Source organism: Protomyctophum bolini (assembly GCF_963924005.1).
Source record: "Protomyctophum bolini genome assembly, chromosome: 12".
NCBI classification, from domain to species: domain Eukaryota; kingdom Metazoa; phylum Chordata; class Actinopteri; order Myctophiformes; family Myctophidae; genus Protomyctophum; species Protomyctophum bolini.
The window spans coordinates 43,414,475-43,433,002 of NC_137873.1; the positions used below are offsets into that span (position 1 = coordinate 43,414,475).

Consider the following 18,528-nt stretch of genomic DNA (forward strand, 5'->3'; position numbering starts at 1 on the left):
TTAGAATCTGATCTCAGGTCAGAAAGGGTTGATCAGACCAGTGTGCGTCCAGTGGAAACCTCGTATGAATCTGATCTCAGGTCAGAATGGGTTAATCTGCACTCTCGAGTCCCAAAAGCAGCAACCCTCTTTTCTGCATAGACCGTCTTTCTGCATCACTCACTCTCTGCTTTTTTCCCCCATCAGAGACTGCAGTGACAACACGGACACCTTTCCTCTGGCCCGTTCTGGGCTCACCGATGTCTTCGATCTGCGACCCGACAAAACTCAACGTTTTATAAAGAAACGGAACCAAACAGCTCCTCAGCAGTGGATCTCGTAGGCGACCTGCGTGTCGAACAGGAGGCCCTGGTTAATGTTGAACACGCCCTCGGGGTCCACGGCGGGGCCCTCCCCTCCCTCCGCGGGGGTCCTCCGGTGCCCCGCCATCATCGTCCCCCCGGAGGAGCGGGTCAGCGTCTGCACCATCTCGTGGTCCAGGAGAGAGTCCTTCAGTCCTCCTCCCCCGCCAACGCTGGCCGTACCCTGCTGCCCGTACCCACCAATCAGAGGGCAGGGCCCGCCCGGCGTGGGCCCCAGGACGACGGGGGGCACGGAGGAGGAGCGGTTGAGGACGTACATCTCGTGGCCGAGGTCGTCGCGGTATTCCTCCAGCTGGGCGAAGGTGGTGGGGCCGTCCGAGTAGTCGTTGACGTAGAGGATGCTCTCCTCCTGGGAGAGACAGAAAACCAACCAGAACATTAACATAACGTAGAGGATGCTCTCCTCCTTTTGGAGAGACAGAAAACCAACCAGAACATTAACATAACGTAGAGGATGCTCTCCTCCTTTTGGAGAGACAGAAAACCAACCAGAACATTAACATAACGTAGAGGATGCTCTCCTCCTTTTGGAGAGACACAAAACCAACCAGAACATTAACATAACGTAGAGGATGCTCTCCTCCTTTTGGAGAGACAGAAAACCAACCAGAACATTAACATAACGTAGAGGATGCTCTCCTCCTTTTGGAGAGACACAAAACCAACCAGAACATTAACATAACGTAGAGGATGCTCTCCTCCTTTTGGAGAGACAGAAAACCAACCAGAACATTAACATAACGTAGAGGATGCTCTCCTCCTTTTGGAGAGACAGAAAACCAACCAGAACATTAACATAACGTAGAGGATGCTCTCCTCCTTTTGGAGAGACACAAAACCAACCAGAACATTAACATAACGTAGAGGATGCTCTCCTCCTGGGAGAGACACAAAACCAACCAGAACATTAACATAACGTAGAGGATGCTCTCCTCCTTTTGGAGAGACACAAAACCAACCAGAACATTAACATAACGTAGAGGATGCTCTCCTCCTGGGAGAGACGCAAAACCAACCAGAACATTAACATAACGTAGAGGATGCTCTCCTCCTTTTGGAGAGACACAAAACCAACCAGAACATTTAGAGGATGCTCTCCTCCTTTTGGAGAGACACAAAACCAACCAGAACATTTAGAGGATGCTCTCCTCCTTTTGGAGAGACACAAAACCAACCAGAACATTTAGAGGATGCTCTCCTCCTATTGGAGAGACACAAAACCAACCAGAACATTTAGAGGATGCTCTCCTCCTATTGGAGAGACACAAAACCAACCAGAACATTTAGAGGATGCTCTCCTCCTATTGGAGAGACACAAAACCAACCAGAACATTTAGAGGATGCTCTCCTCCTATTGGAGAGACACAAAACCAACCAGAACATTTTTGGGGGTCAGAAAGATGAGTTTTTTCAGGAAAAAAAATACATTTTAAAAAAGACATTTTTAAATTTTCGACGTCAGGCCTAAATGGGGGTTTAGAGCGTTAAGTTGTTAACTGTGACTATAATAACCCACCTTGCTGGTGCAGTAGGAGTTAACTGTGACTATAATAACCAACCTTGCTGGTGCAGTAGGAGTTAACTGTGACTATAATAACCCACCTTGCTGGTGCAGTAGGAGTTAACTGTGACTATAATAACCCACCTTGCTGGTGCAGTAGGACTATAATAACCCACCTTGCTGGTGCAGTAGGAGTTAACTGTGACTATAATAACCCACCTTGCTGGTGCAGTAGGAGTTAACTGTGACTATAATAACCCACCTTGCTGGTGCAGTAGGAGTTAACTGTGACTATAATAACCCACCTTGCTGGTGCAGTAGGAGTTAACTGTGACTATAATAACCCACCTTGCTGGTGCAGTAGGAGCCGCCGTCTTCCTTCGTCCACTGGCGGTGCCGCGTGTAGATCATGGCGAGGAGCAGCAGCGCCGTGAGCGCCAGCAGGGAGATGCCCGTGGCGATGGCGGTCTGCGTGGCGGGGCCCAGCGCGCCGAAGTCCATGCTCTGGTCCGGCTCGTACAGCGGCTCGCGGCTCACGTCCCGCACGGCGGGGGGCCGGCGGGAGGAGGAGGAGGAGGACCTCAGCGAGGGCGAGGTCAGGCGAGGCCAGAACAGCGAGGAGGAGGAGGACATGTTGACGGCGAGGTGGAAGGTCACCCTGGCCACGCCTCCGGGGTTCCAGGCTTCGCATTCGTAGCGGCCGGCGTGCGCCACCGTCACGTTGCCGAGGAAGAGCATGCCGCTGCCCGTGTCCGGGTCAAAGCTGTCGCCACCGCCAACGCCACCGCCGCCGTCCTCTGTCCCCTGCGTCAGGCCGCCGCGGACCGCTCCCACCGTCCCTCCTCCGCCTCCTCTGCCGCCGGGCCGGGCCGTCACCAGCCCGCCGGTTCCTCCGGGCGGCGCGGCGAAGGAGAGCTCCCCGTCCGGGCCCAGCTCCTGCACCAGGCCTCGGGGCGACAGCGTGGCCTTGCCACGAGCCGCCTTCCTCCAGGTCACCTGGGGCTGCGGGTAGCCGGAGGCCTGGAGGCGCCACGGAGACACGGAGGTTAGTTTCCTTTAACCCATTCTGACCTGAGATCAGATTCATACGAGGTTTCCACTGGACACACACTGGTCTGATGAACCCATTCTGACCTGAGATCAGATTCATACGAGGTTTCCACTGGACACACACACTGGTCTGATGAACCCATTCTGACCTGAGAACAGATTCTAAAAATGTCAGTCGCTCTTCGATTTTTCAAAAATAGCAGACCTACAAGCTCGTAGCGCGCCACTCGGTGGCGCGCTATGAGCTTGTAGATCTGCTATTTTTCAATAGCTAAAGCATAACATGATGCTAACACCAAAATGGATTCCCGTTCAGATTGGGTTAACTAAAACTAAAACTAATATTTAAACAAAAAAACATTTTCATTTTCGTTTAAACTGAACTAAATAAGAACTAGAAAATGAAAAGAAAAACGACAGCTAACTGAAACTGTATTGATCGTTTTACAAGACTAACTATATAGAACTGACTGAAATGCCCTTATTTATAAGCTGTAACTGAATAATCTTTTTTTTAATGCTATCTTTTCTTGAGCTTTTATTACACAATAATTACAATCCTGTACGCATGACTTATTCGTCAGGTGTAGGATTGAAAAGGGCTGGAAAAAAACACAAACTAAACACAAACTAAACAAAAACGAACCAAAACTAACTCTATAGAGCGCCGCAGTCCCGCCCCCTCTCAGAACAACGAGTGGCCCAGGAAATGAAACCCCAATGCATTCTCCCATCGGCACTTCTAATATAATTTATTTAAAGACGGTTACGCCGCGGACAAAGCCAATTCGGATCGTGACAAATCATGACAATGAACACAATGTTTTGAGCCGATCAAATAATTTATAAGACGAAAAACAAAACAAATAGTGTTGTCTCCTGCCTTTATTTTCTTCTTTCTAATGATTTGATCGGCCCCAAAATATTGTGTTCATTGTCATGATTTGTCATGATCCGAATTGGCTTTGTCCGCGGCGTAACCGTCTTTAAATAAATTATATTAGAAGTGCCGATGGAAGAATGCATTGGGGTTTCATTTCCTGGGCCACTCGTTTTTCTGAAAGGGGGAGGGACTGCGGCGCTCTATAGAGGGTATATGCGTGTGTGACATCATCATCAAACCAGGAAGTTATGCAGGGGAACGCCTATACTGAGTGGCAAAAAACTACTTTCCTGGCCTTGACAGCCCAGACATCCACACAGAAAAGTCCTATCTGATTGCATTAAACAACGTTAAACAATGTTAAACTCACTTTGGCATGTTGCTTTGCCACTCAATTTGACACTCGATGTGCCATTCACTTTAAATAGCAGATCTACAAGCTCATAGCGCGCCACCGAGTGGCGCGCTACGAGCTTGTAGGTCTGCTATTTTTGAAAATGTCGAAAGAACGACTGACATAGAAACAGCTTTTTCAGAAAACTGTCATTTTTAAACATTTCAAACATTTTTTTAGAATCTGATCTCAGGTCAGAATGGATTAAGCATGCGCATACGACGGGGAAAAAGTCAAAACTAACTAAAACCAAACTATAACTCTTATTCCAACCTGGCAGGACACGCGGAGGCTCTCTCCCAGCCTCACGGTGAGGTGGCTGGGCTCCAGCGTCACCACGGGGGGGATGCACACCAGGCTGTTGGCCGCCACCTCCACCAGGCCGAGGTGGGAGAGGCGCGGCGGCTCGGAGCACATCAGCCGCCGCTGCTCCGCGGAGCTGAGCAGACGCTGGCCCTCGTCCTCCCTGATCCACGTCCTCAGCCAGCTCAGAGCGCAGTCGCAACGCCACGGGTTCTCTGGACGGACGACCACGCAGGGGGAGAGACGGTTATAGCGGAAAGGAGAGATGTCAGGCAGGGTTATCGGGCACAGATAACAGTAAGTCAACTTCATTCAGGATGATTCTACAAAATGTCTTCTAAATCATGACAGTTTTATGAAAAACCCATGTTTCTATGTCAGTGGTTCTTAACCTTTTTCATGACCCCCAGAATTATCTGTATTTGGCCACCGGCCCCCATCTGAAAATATGTTGTTCCATGGATCCCCCCCCCCCCCCCAGAAGCAAAGATTTGAGTTGGCTCTGAAAGAATATACATTCAAAGATTTGTGCCACATTTAAAATGCATACCTACAAGCTCATAGAGTTTGTAGATCTGCTATTTTATTAAATTAAATGGGTTAAAAAAGGGGCATAGACCCTAATACCAATGCTACTCTAGCGTTAAAGATGTGGTGCTGTGATTACCCCCCCCCCCCCGCCTACTTTAGCTGAAAGCATATATTACCATTACAAAATAAACAAAGCCAAGGCACTCTTCAGTAAGCTTCAATATAGAAGCTATACTTCATATAGTGGTAGAATTAAATGGAAGAAAATGAATTCAGTCATGTCTGTTTGATGTTATGTAGACAGCACTATAATTGCATTGTATGCAGTCATGGCACGTCATAGTACAGTATATGTATAGTTTATATGTATAGTTTCATTATAGATATTCCACTGTTAATTTCTTAGCTTACGCATGTTTCATGATAAATGTTTTTATGTGATGTATTCCCATGCTTTTTGTTCTTGCTTAATGTAAGTCGCTCTGGATTAAGAGCGTCTGATAAATGCCTAAATTGTAAATTGTAAGCTTTTTTATTTCGTGCCATGGATTTGTTTCATTTGTATTTGTCTTCTTCAATGTCTGCCTTATTATTACCATATTGTAACTAAATAGTTTATTCCAAGTCTCTTGTTATACAATACCTTGGTTTATTGATTGGCGGGTGGGCGGACTGCCTGAGAGACTCAGAGGTCTCATCTTTCTACATCTCTCCGTTGCTAAGATATTAAATAGATGCAACTGTGATTGCAATTACAATAGTTAATTAAGACACAAGAGCATTCTTGCATCTTAATTAACTATTGTATAATTGGAGTATTGTGAATTATTGTCAACTGTTAACTAAATAGCAATGCTTGCAGACCAGTTAAAGACATACTCGTAGGCTATTACGAACCCTGCCCTCACTAACATGTCTTATTTCGACATCTCCACATTAGGCAGTCTACTGAACATCCCTACCAGGTTTCATGACAATGTGCACCCATCCGTTATTTGTTAACTCCAACGTTAATCATCTTTTCGGGTTGAGTTTCATGAAAATCCGCCCATCTGCCCTCAAGTTATTTGGTTCACACGCGTTATTTGGTTGCCCCCCATTCTCAATAGAAGTCTATGTAGGAGAGACGCCATTATTGGACTGAAGCCCCGTGAAGTGAACGCAGTTTGCATAACTCAGTCTATGGGTGCGATTGGAAATGCGCCCTGAACGCACGGGTGTGTGCTCTCTTGTCGTTCGTTTATTCAGTGCACTCGGTGCGTTGTCGTTCCAAAATCCTAGTAGCTAATCGTCCACTGAGCGACCCTGGGGTTGTCCGGTGTCGTCGGTGTGAATGCGTCACACACAGCTGTGGTCGTTCGTAAATAAGGCACACTGTGACGTCACCGTCCACCACACAAAAAGAAACTGACCACATTCCCGGTGCGCATTTCCGAACGCACCCTATTTTCTAAGGCTCTGGTTCCTTCCTGTAACACGCAGCACCGGCAGGCTAACGAGGGGCTTGAGGGAGGAGGCCCCCAGGGTATGGAGGTGGTTCCTACCTGTAACACGCAGCACCTGCAGGCTGACGAGGGGCTTGAGGGAGGAGGCCCCCAGGGTATGGAGGTGGTTCCTACCTGTAACACGCAGCACCTGCAGGCTGACGAGGGGCTTGAGGGAGGAGGCGCCCCTGCAGCATAACGGAGGTGGTTCCTACCTGTAACACGCAGCACCTGCAGGCTAACGAGGGGCTTGAGGGAGGAGGCGCCCAGGGTCCGGAGGTGGTTCCGGCTCAGGTCCAGCAGAGCCAGAGACGAGAGGCCCAGGAGGGCCTGTTCGGCCAGCTGCTCAATGCTGTTCTCCTGCAGGTGGAGCTCCTGCAGACGCTGCAGCCGTGTGGAGGAGGAGGAGGAGGAGTGTGAGTTTTACGTCATTAAGTAAAAGTATCAACGCCGTAATTTAGAAATAACAGATTATTTCAAAAGTTTTTTTGGAATTCAAAATGTATAATAATTAAAAGTGCCAAAGGTATTGATGTCAACATTTTGACCTGAGATCAGATTCTAAAAAATGTTTTTCTACATCCTGACAGTTTTCTGAAAAAGCGATGTTTCTCTATGTCAGTCGTTTCAATAGCTAAATCATAACATAATGCTATAACACCAAAAGGGGTTCCCGCCCTCAGTACCAAAAGTATACTCATTAGGCAGAATGGCTCATTTCAAGTTTTCTAATGTATAAAAATCTTTTGAAAATAGCAGATCTACAACCTTGAGCTCAAGATCGGCTATATATTTTCAAATGACCCAAATATCTATAACGGCTGACATTGGTTACGGTATATATATGTTTTGTGATAACAATCAAAATCTATAACATGTAACAACTAGTAACTAAACTTTGCAAATAAATGCAGTGGACTTAAAAGCACATTATGTGCCCCTGAGATGTAGTGGAGTAGAGGTAAAAATACTGGAAATTGAAAATACTTGAGTAAAGTACAAAAACCTCAAGATTGTATACTTAACCCATTCTGACCTGAGATCAGATTCATACGAGGTTTCCACGGGACACGCATTGGTCTGATTAATCCATTCTGACCTGAGATCAGATTCTAGAAAAATGTCAGTCGTTCTTCGATTTTTCAAAAATAGCAGACCTACAAGCTCGTATCGCGCCACTCGGTGGCGCGCTATGAGCTTGTAGATCTGCTATTTTTCAATAGCTAAAGCATAACATGGTGCTGACACCAAAATGGGTTGCCGTTCAGAATGGGTTAAAGGGACACTTCACCCTTTTTGCAAAAAAAATATATGTTAATGACGTTTAGAAGCTTTAGATCACTTTCCTGGGGGTATTTATGTGAGTAATATGTGGTTTTAGATATTTTAGATTGTAGCAGTGAGCCTGTTGTCTCTGATGTCATGGACACTGGTCTCACTACCTTCCTGGACTACAATTCCCATAATGATTTGGTGCACTGCTTGCTCCTCCTTGTGTATAGGGGGGAGAGCTGTCTTACTGAGACAACATGTAGTCCAGGAAGGAAGTGAGCCCAGTGTCCATGACATCAGAGACAACAGGCTCACTGCTACAATCTAACATATCTAAAACCACATATTACACACATAAAGACCCCAAAGGAAAGTGTTCTAAAGCTTCTAAACGGCATTAACATATATATTTTTTGCAAAAAGGGTGAAGTGTCCCTTTAAGTACATGCAGTACTTAGGTAAATGTACTTCCACCACCGACAGTGGAAACACATGCAGGTATAAAACAAATAGGCAGAGAGAGAGAGAGAGAGAGAGAGGGAAAAGAAGAAATGTTGGAGGTGGAAGGGAGGAAGGGGAGGGCAAAGGAAATGAGGAAATATGGTGGCGGGAGATAAGGAGATAGAGAAAGTGTCAGAGATAAGGTGTCAGTTCCACTTGAATTGCCTCGTGGCGTTCAGCCAGTATCTCCGTCTGTTTCTGAGGAATCACTGTCATGTCATGTCTAGCGAAACTTCCGCTAGGCGCTTTAAGCCATTCTGGGCAGGAACCCCTTTTGGTCTTATAGCATTATGTTATGCTTTAGAGCTAAAAATAGGCGCGCTACGAGCTTGTAAGGTCTGCTATTTTTGAAAAATCAAAGAACGACTGACATACTGTAGAAACATAGGCTTTTTCAGAAAACTGTCAGGATGTAGAAGACATTTTTAGAATCTGATCTCAGGTCAGAATGGAAAACTGTCAGGATGTAGAAGACATTTTTAGAATCTGATCTCAGGTCAGAATGGGAAAACTGTCAGGATGTAGAAGACATTTATAGAATCTGATCTCAGGTCAGAATGGAAAACTGTCAGGATGTAGAAGACATTTTTTAGAATCTGATCTCGGGTCAGAATGGGTTAAGCGAACGTGACTAATCCTTATGAGACCCACTTTAGCATATGAAAGGGGATGAAAGAAGGCACCAAGTGGGTATAAACAGAGGCATGAATAGAAGTAGAAACTGATGTTATTCTTTCTAGGGCAAATCCAGCCTCATCTCCTCCCCTATAACCACCACCAATAACCCCTTCATTACCGTTTGCTCTTATGTTGATCTGATTGTATTTCCCACGGTGTAAAGGAATGATTGTAAATGAAGGTCTCCGTCTTAATCAGACCAGTGTGTGTCCAGTGGAAACCTCGTATGAATCTGATCTCAGGTCAGAATGGCCCCGCACCCACCTGGAGGCCCCTGAAGGTGTAGTCGTGCAGGCGGGTGATCTGGTTCCCCGCCAGGTAGAGGATGCGTAGGTGCTCCAGGCCGCGGAACATGTCGGGCGTGACCAGGTGGATGAGGTTCCCGTTGAGGGCCAGCTCCAGCAGCTCCCCCTGGTGGAGGAAGGCCCCGGGCTCCAGGGCCGAGATGCTGTTGTTCTGCAGGTACAGGTAGTGGAGACCGCCCAGCAGGGTCAGGTCCTGGAGCCGGATCTGGACCACGGCGTTGTCCTGCAGGAAGATGGTCTGCATGAGGAGGGAGAGGGAGAGAGAGAGAGAGGGGGAGGGGGAGGGAGAGAGAGAGAGAGGGGGAGGGGGAGGGAGAGAGAGAGGGAGAGGGAGAGAGAGGGAGGGAGGGAGGGGGGGGAGAGAGAGAGAGAGGGGGAGAGGGAGAGAGGGGGAGAGGGAGAGAGGGAGGGGGAGAGGGGGAGGGAGCATTCGGGAAGGATCGAGGATGATGTTAGAAACATGGAAAAGATGAGGTCTTTATTGTTTGCAGTGCAGGTGAAAAGATGAGGTCTTTATTGTGTGCAGTGCAGGTGAAAAGATGAGGTCTTTATTGTGTGCAGTGCAGGTGAAAAGATGAGGTCTTTATTGTTTGCAGTGCAGGTGAAAAGATGAGGTCTTTATTGTGTGCAGTGCAGGTGAAAAGATGAGGTCTTTATTGTGTGCAGTGCAGGTGAAAAGATGAGGTCTTTATTGTGTGCAGTGCAGGTGAAAAGATGAGGTCTTTATTGTGTGCAGTGCAGGTGAAAAGATGAGGTCTTTATTGTTTGCAGTGCAGGTGAAAAGATGAGGTCTTTATTGTGTGCAGTGCAGGTGAAAAGATGAGGTCTTTATTGTTTGCAGTGCAGGTGAAAAGATGAGGTCTTTATTGTTTGCAGTGCAGGTGAAAAGATGAGGTCTTTATTGTGTGCAGTGCAGGTGAAAAGATGAGGTCTTTATTGTGTGCAGTGCAGGTGCAAATGCTATCGATGCATTGAAGGGGACAAAAACAAAGGTTTAATCAGATCATTGAATGCTCTCAGCAGACAATCTATACTGACCTATACCAAGATCTCAGTAGTTCTGTGTGTTGATCATGGCTACTGTGTTGACAGTGACGACGCGCGTTGTCGCACATCGGTCTTAACCGGCCACGTAAACCCCTTAAGCGAACATCCGTTGCTGTCAAAACAGCATAGCCGTTGTGTGGAGTTTGCATGTTCTCCCCGTGTCCCCTAGGGTAGGTACCCTCACAAAAACATGCAGTAATCCTGGTCTCTAAACTGCCTCCCCCTGGCCGGCCGGGGCGCCTGATGGAGGGGAAAGGAACTGGTTGGAATAACGTGTTCCTTCCACTCGCTACGACGTCCAACCAGGGAAACTCCCCCCTGTCAGGTGTAAAGGAGCAACTTGGACACTCAAGCATGAAGGAAGCATGAGTTAAGTCCGTTCCTCTCCCCATGTTGGCGGAGGGTGTGTAGAGCCCAGGATCACATTAGATGATTGACACAGGGGTGAAAAATGGGTTACAAAATCGTGGGATAAAAAATATATTAAAAAAAAATAAACAGCATAGCCGTGATCAACGGCACGGAATGCAGAGACTGAGATCTTGGAAGGTCAGTAGACGGCTACTGAGGCCATGCGATGGTCTGATTAAACTCTGATTAAACATTCTTTATCCCTGTTCAGTGCAGTGATGGCATTCGAACCGGGAGTGCAGGTTTTTGTAGGAGAAATGGGTGGCCTTGTGTATAGTATTGTTCGTGGCTGTTTAGTGGTGCTGCTAAACAGGATAATAACTCGTTCAGGATTTCCATGGTTTTTGAGAAACTAAAGTGTTGTGAATGTTAGAAAAAGAAAAAGTGTGCAAGGTTACGCCGGATATGAGTGGGACGACGACGACGATGACATCACCACAATGCATGAATAATGAGAGTTATATGCGGGCCGTCATCGTTCAGTTTCTGTTGTTGAACGCTTCATAAATCACAGCCCTTTTCAGCACAAACTCCTTTGGAGAGGAAAACAATATTGCTGATGGGTGGGCAAACGTTTGACTGATTGAAGCTGAGCTGAGTAGATCTTTGTGTTAAATCCATAATGCATGACAGAGAGAGAGAGCCTTTTCCCCCCAAAGTGTGGAGAACACAGACCATGAGGCGCACCGCGTTGATAAGGAGGAGGTGATGGAGGTTAACCCATTCTGACCTGAGATCAGATTCATACGAGGTTTCCACTGGACACACACTGGTCTGATTAACCCATTCTGACCTGAGATCAGATTCTAAAAAATGTCAGTCGTTCTTCGATTTTTCAAAAATAGCAGACCTACAAGCTCGTAGCACGCCACTCGGTGGCGCGCTATGAGCTTGTAGATCTGCTATTTTTCAATAGCTAAAGCATGACATGATGCTGACACCAAAAGGGGTTCCCGTTCAGAATGGGTTAATGGGACAATTTATGCAGGACACGAACCTCATGAATATTCACGAGTCACGGGGCGATGTTGGCTTGCGTCTGACCCGGGCACAAAGGGATGGTATAACGTTTAACCCGTTTTGGGCGTGAACCCCTTTTGGTGTTATAGCCTTTATGTTACGCTTTAGCTATTGAAAAATAGCAGATCTACAAGCTCATATACGAGCTTGTGTAGGTCTGCTATTTTTGAAAATTCGTGAAAATGTGGCACAAATGTTTGAATATATATTTCAGAGCGAACATTTTTAACTAAAATATTGGCTTCTGGGGGGGGGGTGGAACTACATATTATTTTCAGATGCGGCCAAATACAGATAATTCTGGGGGTCCTTGATATGAAAAAGGTTGAGCACCAACTGACATGGAAACATGGGTTTTTAAGTTTTTTTAAGCCTTTTTTTTTTTATCGACTTCAGTCCAAAATGGGTTAATGCCTGATCAGCGGGTGAGCGAGAGTCACTTTCTAAGAAGGGATGAATGATTACTCACCGCCGATACCGTACCCACCCCCCCCCCCCCCGTCGTGCCCCCCCCCCCCCCGTCGCCTCAAAGGGGGACACGGCGAGTTGATTAACCCATTCTGACCGGGAACCCATTTTGGGTGTTAGCATCATGTTATGCTTTAGCTATTGAAAAAATAGCAGATCTACAAGCTCATAGCGCGCCACCGAGTGGCGCGCTATGAGCTTGTAGGTCTGCTATGTTTTTGAAAAATCGAAGAACGACTGACATTTTTTTTAGAATCTGATCTCAGGTCAGAATGAGTTAATCAGACCCAGTGTGTGTCCAGTGGAAACCTCGTATGAATCTGATCTCAGGTCAGAATGGGTTAACTACGATGGTTGTGGGGGTAATGAGAATGGATCTGCCTGATGAGGGGTGAGTCAAATGAATGCAGAGTGACTGACATGGGAGGGCAGGGGCCGTGGGGGGGGTGTGGTGTGGTGCGGGCCACGCTGCTGGCAGTGCCCCCCAGTGCCCCCCATTGCCCCCAACGCGTCGCCCCCGTGTGAACGCGGTCGATTGGGCCCACTGACTGACTGACCTGAGTGGCGGAGGGCGCGCCCTGCGGGATCTCTCGGAGTCCGACCGAGCCGCACTCCACCGTGAGGCTGTAGCAGCGGCAGCCGCCGGGGCACGCCACCAGAGAGGGGGGGGCGAGGAGGAGGAGGAGGAGGAGGAGGGGGAGGAGGGGGAGGGGGAGGGGGGCGACGGAGGAGGAGGAGGAGAAGCGGCGAGGAGGAACCATGGCGGTGGTGATGAGACGGAAAGGCCTCGGGGGGGAACCCGCCGATGACCTGCCAGGAAGGTGGAAGAGCAGCAGGGGGTGGTGGAGTGGAGACTAGAGGAGAGAAGAGAGGAGAGAAAAGTACTCAAAATGTTTTACTTAAGTACAATTTTCAGGTAGTTGTTGTACTTTACAACAGTACATTTACTTCCACTCCACTACATCTCAGAGGCGAATATTGTACTTTTACTCTTTTACTAGATTTAGATTATTATTATGACAAAACAGACAGTAACTACTGTACATCAGCCCGATATACATTTTTCGGCCATTTGAAAATCGCAGATCTACAAGCTCACAATGCGTCGCATCTGCTATTACTTTTACTTTTGGTGCTTTACACTTTAAACCGAGTAAATTTCTCAATTGCATTATTGATACTTTGACTTAAGTACAGCACTTAAGTACTTATGTACTTAGTTACTTTCCACCGCTGACGACCTGCGAGGAGGCGAAAGCGCAGCGGGGGGGGGGTATGCGGCGAGAGAGGAGAGGAATTTAATAACACAGTGATCAAAGTGAGCAGCGGACTGTGTTGAAGAAGCTCTGGGTGTAGTGACAGCATTCCATTCCCTCTACGCACCGGTGATGATCTTCATATCATCGCCGCCGTTGGGCATAGAAGAAACCTTGTATCTCCAATGAATCATATCATCTCTTTAGAATATGCCCTGTTTTATGCTTTGCTCTGTGACAGGGTCGTGTAAAAAGTAGAAGAATAGAAGCTTGCAACATGTCGCGATGCGTGTATTGTATAGGTAGCTATTTCTGAGCGGTGCCTATAACCACTCCAATGACTGGTGGCCGTGTCCGTCTGTCTGTTTGTCTGTGTCTGTCTGGACTAGTACAAACAGCTGCTGTTGAGCAGCCTAAAAGGGCCAATAATGTAGAAAAAACATATAGGGACGGCAGGTTTAAAGGGTTTCATAAATATTTGAAAGTACGTAAAACAAGAGATTGAGACGGAATAATTGTATCCATTGGAACACATGCAGGTTCCTTTTATTTTTTTAATTTCCTGAACAGGAAATGAAAGGCAAAGCAGTGATTGTCATTAGCTGGAGAACTCAGACATAATGGCTCTTGAGTTGAACACAGGAGGACTTTAACCTCAACCCTGAGCTGTTTTCCGCTCAGATGCATCTATTTAGCAGCATCGCAGCAGCTTCTATTGTGCGCTTCCATTAATTAAAAATATGATGATGACAGATGTGCAGGTCGCTTCGAGGAGGACCTCTTTTGATATATTATTTTATGCCCGAACAAACCCTCTCCATCTCTCTCATCTCATTCTCGCACAGACGCACGACCGCACGCACGCAGTAACAATGCTCACATGCTCGTTTACACATGTGCATAATAATGTTTACACAGCTTGGGTCTCGTAATTTTCGACCTCTCCCTTCTGGCAAACTCTCGCTCTCGCTTCCAGTTCCTCACAGCAAATAATGATGATGTCGAAACGGAACAGCTCTCGTTTCAACAGAGATTGTTGGCCCGCTTCGCATTGCTTCCAAAACAGCAATTTCTTCCTTTGATAACCCCCATCATGGAGGCTACTCGACCGTGCAAGTTGTTATTCCTAGGCTATACAGCCGTGGAAGTGTTTACTCTCTTGCCCCATCCTGGGTGTCAAAATAAGTTCAGCTCTCTCCCGATATTAAATTGGTCCACTCCAATGGTGCTCGCAGTAGCCCTGGGAGACAGTTTCCTGTTTCATCTAAACTAGAGCGCTCAGTGGTTGTCCAACTTGTCCCTGAGAGGTTTTGTGAGGATAATGTATTACAGAACATATTCTGGTTCAACATCAAACGATGGACTATTAAATCACTTTTTTTTATCAAAAGTCAGCATCCCATAATTTACACTCAGAGAATTACCACAGAGAAAAAGGGGAAAAAAATATCTTTGCTGTAAAACATTAGAAAGAAAGCGCTCCAGCCCAGAAGTTCTAGCAGCTGATCGACTTTTGTGATGTCTTTCTGAAAGTTAACAGTCCAGACAGATCATTACATGTTCAGTTTGATTCATTCTTACAGTCAAAGGGAATGTGAAAAGTGTGTCTGGGTGATAACGCGCAACAATTTTTATCCCTGAGATTAAGTATTGTGACTGAGCCCTTTTTAACCCATTCTGAACGGGAACCCATTTTGGTGTTCAGCTAAGTGTTTAGCTATTGAAAAATAGCAGATCTATAAGCTCATAGCGCGCCACCGAGTGGCGCGCTACGAGCTTGTAGGTCTGCTATTTTTGAAAAATCGAAGAACGACTGACATTTTTATATTCTGATCTCGGGTCAGAATGGGTTGATCAGACCAGTGTGTGTCCAGTGGAAACCTCGTATGAATCTGATCTCAGGTCAGAATGGGTTAAAATAATGTTTGTTTACTCAGTCTGGAATCTACAACCAAGATGAATACATTTTCTGTCAGAATGTCTCATTTTCAGCATGTCAGAATCCAGCCCAGTCCAGCCCAGCCCCCAGCATTCTAATTCATATCACCAGAACATAGATTTAGTTTTGTTTCTTGGTGCCCGAAGAAATTAAATTAAATAATACAAAATTAACAGCATCCAAAAATATCAAGCCATAATTTATCTACTAACCAGAAATGTATGTGCATCAAAGAATGACATTTGTATTGTATTCACAGTTTCACATCACACACTGTTCTTGACATTACAGTAATCCCTGTGTTGATATATTAGACTGAGTGAGCATATACTGTATATGTATCTGTATATGTATACAGTATGTATATGTATATGTAATTATGTATATGTACAGTATATGTATACGTATATATATATATATATATATATTCTCACACACACACACACACACACACACACACACACGTATCTGCCTCTGGTCTCCTGTCCAGAGACCCACAACAATAGCCAGTCAGAAAGAATACAATGTGACCTACATTATGCCATCCTCCTGTCGGCTTCACTGAGAAAACAGTGAAAGAATGACATTTTCCCCCAAACTGCTCTTCAGCTCCCCAGACAATCGTGGAGAGAGATTATGCCTTTCTGTTGTTGTTGTTGTTGTTGTTGTTGAGTTTTTGTCATTTCAAACAGTGGTTTGACTTTTAACCCATTCTGACCTGAGATCAGATTCATACGAGGTTTCCACTGGACACACACTGGGTCTGATTAACCCATTCTGACCTGAGATCAGATTCTAAAAAATGTCAGTCGTTCTTCGATTCTTCAAAAATAGCAGACCTACAAGCTCGTAGCGCGCCACTCGGTGGCGCGCTACGAGCTTGTAGATCTGCTATTTTTCAATAGCTAAAGCATAACATGATGCTATAACACCAAAATGGGTTCCCGTTCAGAATGGGTTAAAGTGGCATTGACAGGAATGACAGGTGTCAAGCGAATGAGTAACAGAGGTTTCCTCAACACTGCATTATGATGTGAGCTAGGTTGCAAAGCCATGAAATGTGTTGTTAGAGCTGTTAGAGACCAGACATCAATCTAAGTGACACCCAGCCCCGCATGGAGAAAATTGGCTATGCATTTCTTCGTCTCATTTGAATGTTACACCTTTAACCCATTCTGAACGGGAACCCATTTTGGTGTTGGCATCATGTTATGCTTTATCTATTGAAAATTAGCAGATCTACAAGCTCATAGCGCGCCACCGAGTGGCGCGCTATGAGCTTGTAGGTCTGCTATTTTTTGAAAAATCGAAGAACGACTGACATTTTTAGAATCTGATCTCGTGTCCGAATGGGTTCATCAGACCAGTGTGTCTCCAGTGGAAAACATCGTATGAATCTGATCTCAGGTCAGAATGGGTTAAAAGACCTTACAGACGATAAATGTCCCGCATTAAATCGAGGAGCAAGGTTGTTCAGACTTACGGTGGTGTCGTATATCCATGAGGTTATCGGGGACGCAGGTTTGCATGATAAACTGACTGAGTTGAGCGGGTGATTGTTTCCCCATGATGGGTCTTCAAATGAGCAGTCAAATTGCAAATTGTTCTACAGTATTTGTTTTCCCATCTCACCTTTGGGCCATGCGTCTTGGTTACAAATGAATGTGTTCTTTTGTTATAGAGGTGTGTGTGTGTGTGTGTGTGTGTGTGTGTGTGTGTGTGTGTGTGTGTGTGTGTGTGTGTGTGTGTGTGTGTGTGTGTGTGTGTGTGTGTTGGATTTGTGTGGTGGTGGTGAGGCCAAATTGCTCAATTTAGTTCCTAGTAATCCTCTGAAGATAATGCATAATCTGTACAATCAGATGCTTGCATTAGCTTAAGCCACTGTTGGCAGTACAGTAGGCCACAGATGTTTACATAGACAGGGGATGTATTTTTCCCTATTAGAAATGAGGCCAGCAGCATAGCATATATAACATTGGAAGAGTACAATTACTTATAGAACCATTAGCTAATGGTAATAATGATGCCTAATGATGTACACATATACTACTATACCTGACCAAGACCCACAGGGGCTGAAACATTGTACCTTTTATTTATGAATAATCCCATTCTGACCGGGAACCCATATTGGTGTTAGCATCATGTTATGCTTTAGCTATTGAAAAATAGCAGATCTACAAGCTCATAGCGCGCCACCGAGTGGCGCGCTACGAGCTTGTAGGTCTGCTATTTTTTTTTAAATCGAAGAGCGACAGACATTTTTAGAATCTGATCTCAGGTCAGAATGGGTTAATCAGACCAATGTGTTGTCCAGTGGAAACCTCGTATGAATCTGATCTCGGGTCAGAATGGGTTAACACATTTAGTACCGGAACTGCATCAAAATAAAGGCGCTGCTTGCGCCAGAGTAATCGCCAGAGTAGTGATCGCTTCTATTTTGAAAGCCATGAACCGGAAATACTTTCTTAAAAAAGTTGACTGACAAAGTGCCATCACAATCTCCGATCATCTTAATATATTTATATACGCTCCAAAAAGAGTTCATATTTTGCGGGAGAGACGGATGAGGAGCAGAAACGCAGCGCCAGCATATCGATCCATTCATCACCACGGAGAGCGCCCTGGATGAGGAGATACGAGTCATTCTTTCCGCCGCGCTAACATGGGAGTCAATGACAAGCTAATAAGTTTCACAGAGCGTTAGCATACGGCAAGCGAAAAGCGAAATGCCAAAAAAAAAAAGTAATTATTCTGAATATTATTATCTCGCCCCGCGTCGTTTGGACGTCGCTAGGACGTCCACAGACGTCTAAGGCACCTCTCGGTTCCAATCCTTATGACGTTTCAGGACGTATTATGTACAAAATGTGTTAACACTTATACCGCCATTGCCGAAGTCCTTTGTCAACTGAAGCCTAATTTTGATACTGACGCTTAACACCATTGCCGAAGTCCTTTGTCAATTGCGCTTTTATAGTGCATTCGATCGAGCGACCCATAATGCTATACTCACGTTAGCCGGTTAGCTATAGCTGTGTTGTTATAGCACAACACTGGATCGTCCATCTTAGATCGTCGTCGCCATAATAATCCATTCTATCCATTTCTTTCAATCTCCTA

General features: G+C 45.9%; 1 protein-coding gene across 1 annotated transcript; it reads right to left on the reverse strand.

Annotated features, from left to right (window-relative positions):
• Window positions 1–303: 303 nt before the first annotated feature.
• Window positions 304–18,297, reverse strand: LOC308325372 (leucine-rich repeat-containing protein 24-like; the record flags this gene model as incomplete). Its single annotated transcript, XM_080777856.1, has 7 exons — window positions 304–711; window positions 2,212–2,883; window positions 4,464–4,708; window positions 6,724–6,892; window positions 9,224–9,502; window positions 12,768–13,064; window positions 18,292–18,297. 7 exons carry the CDS (start codon window positions 18,295–18,297, stop codon window positions 304–306), a joined length of 2,076 nt encoding a protein of 691 aa, XP_080633982.1.
• Window positions 18,298–18,528: the final 231 nt, after the last annotated feature.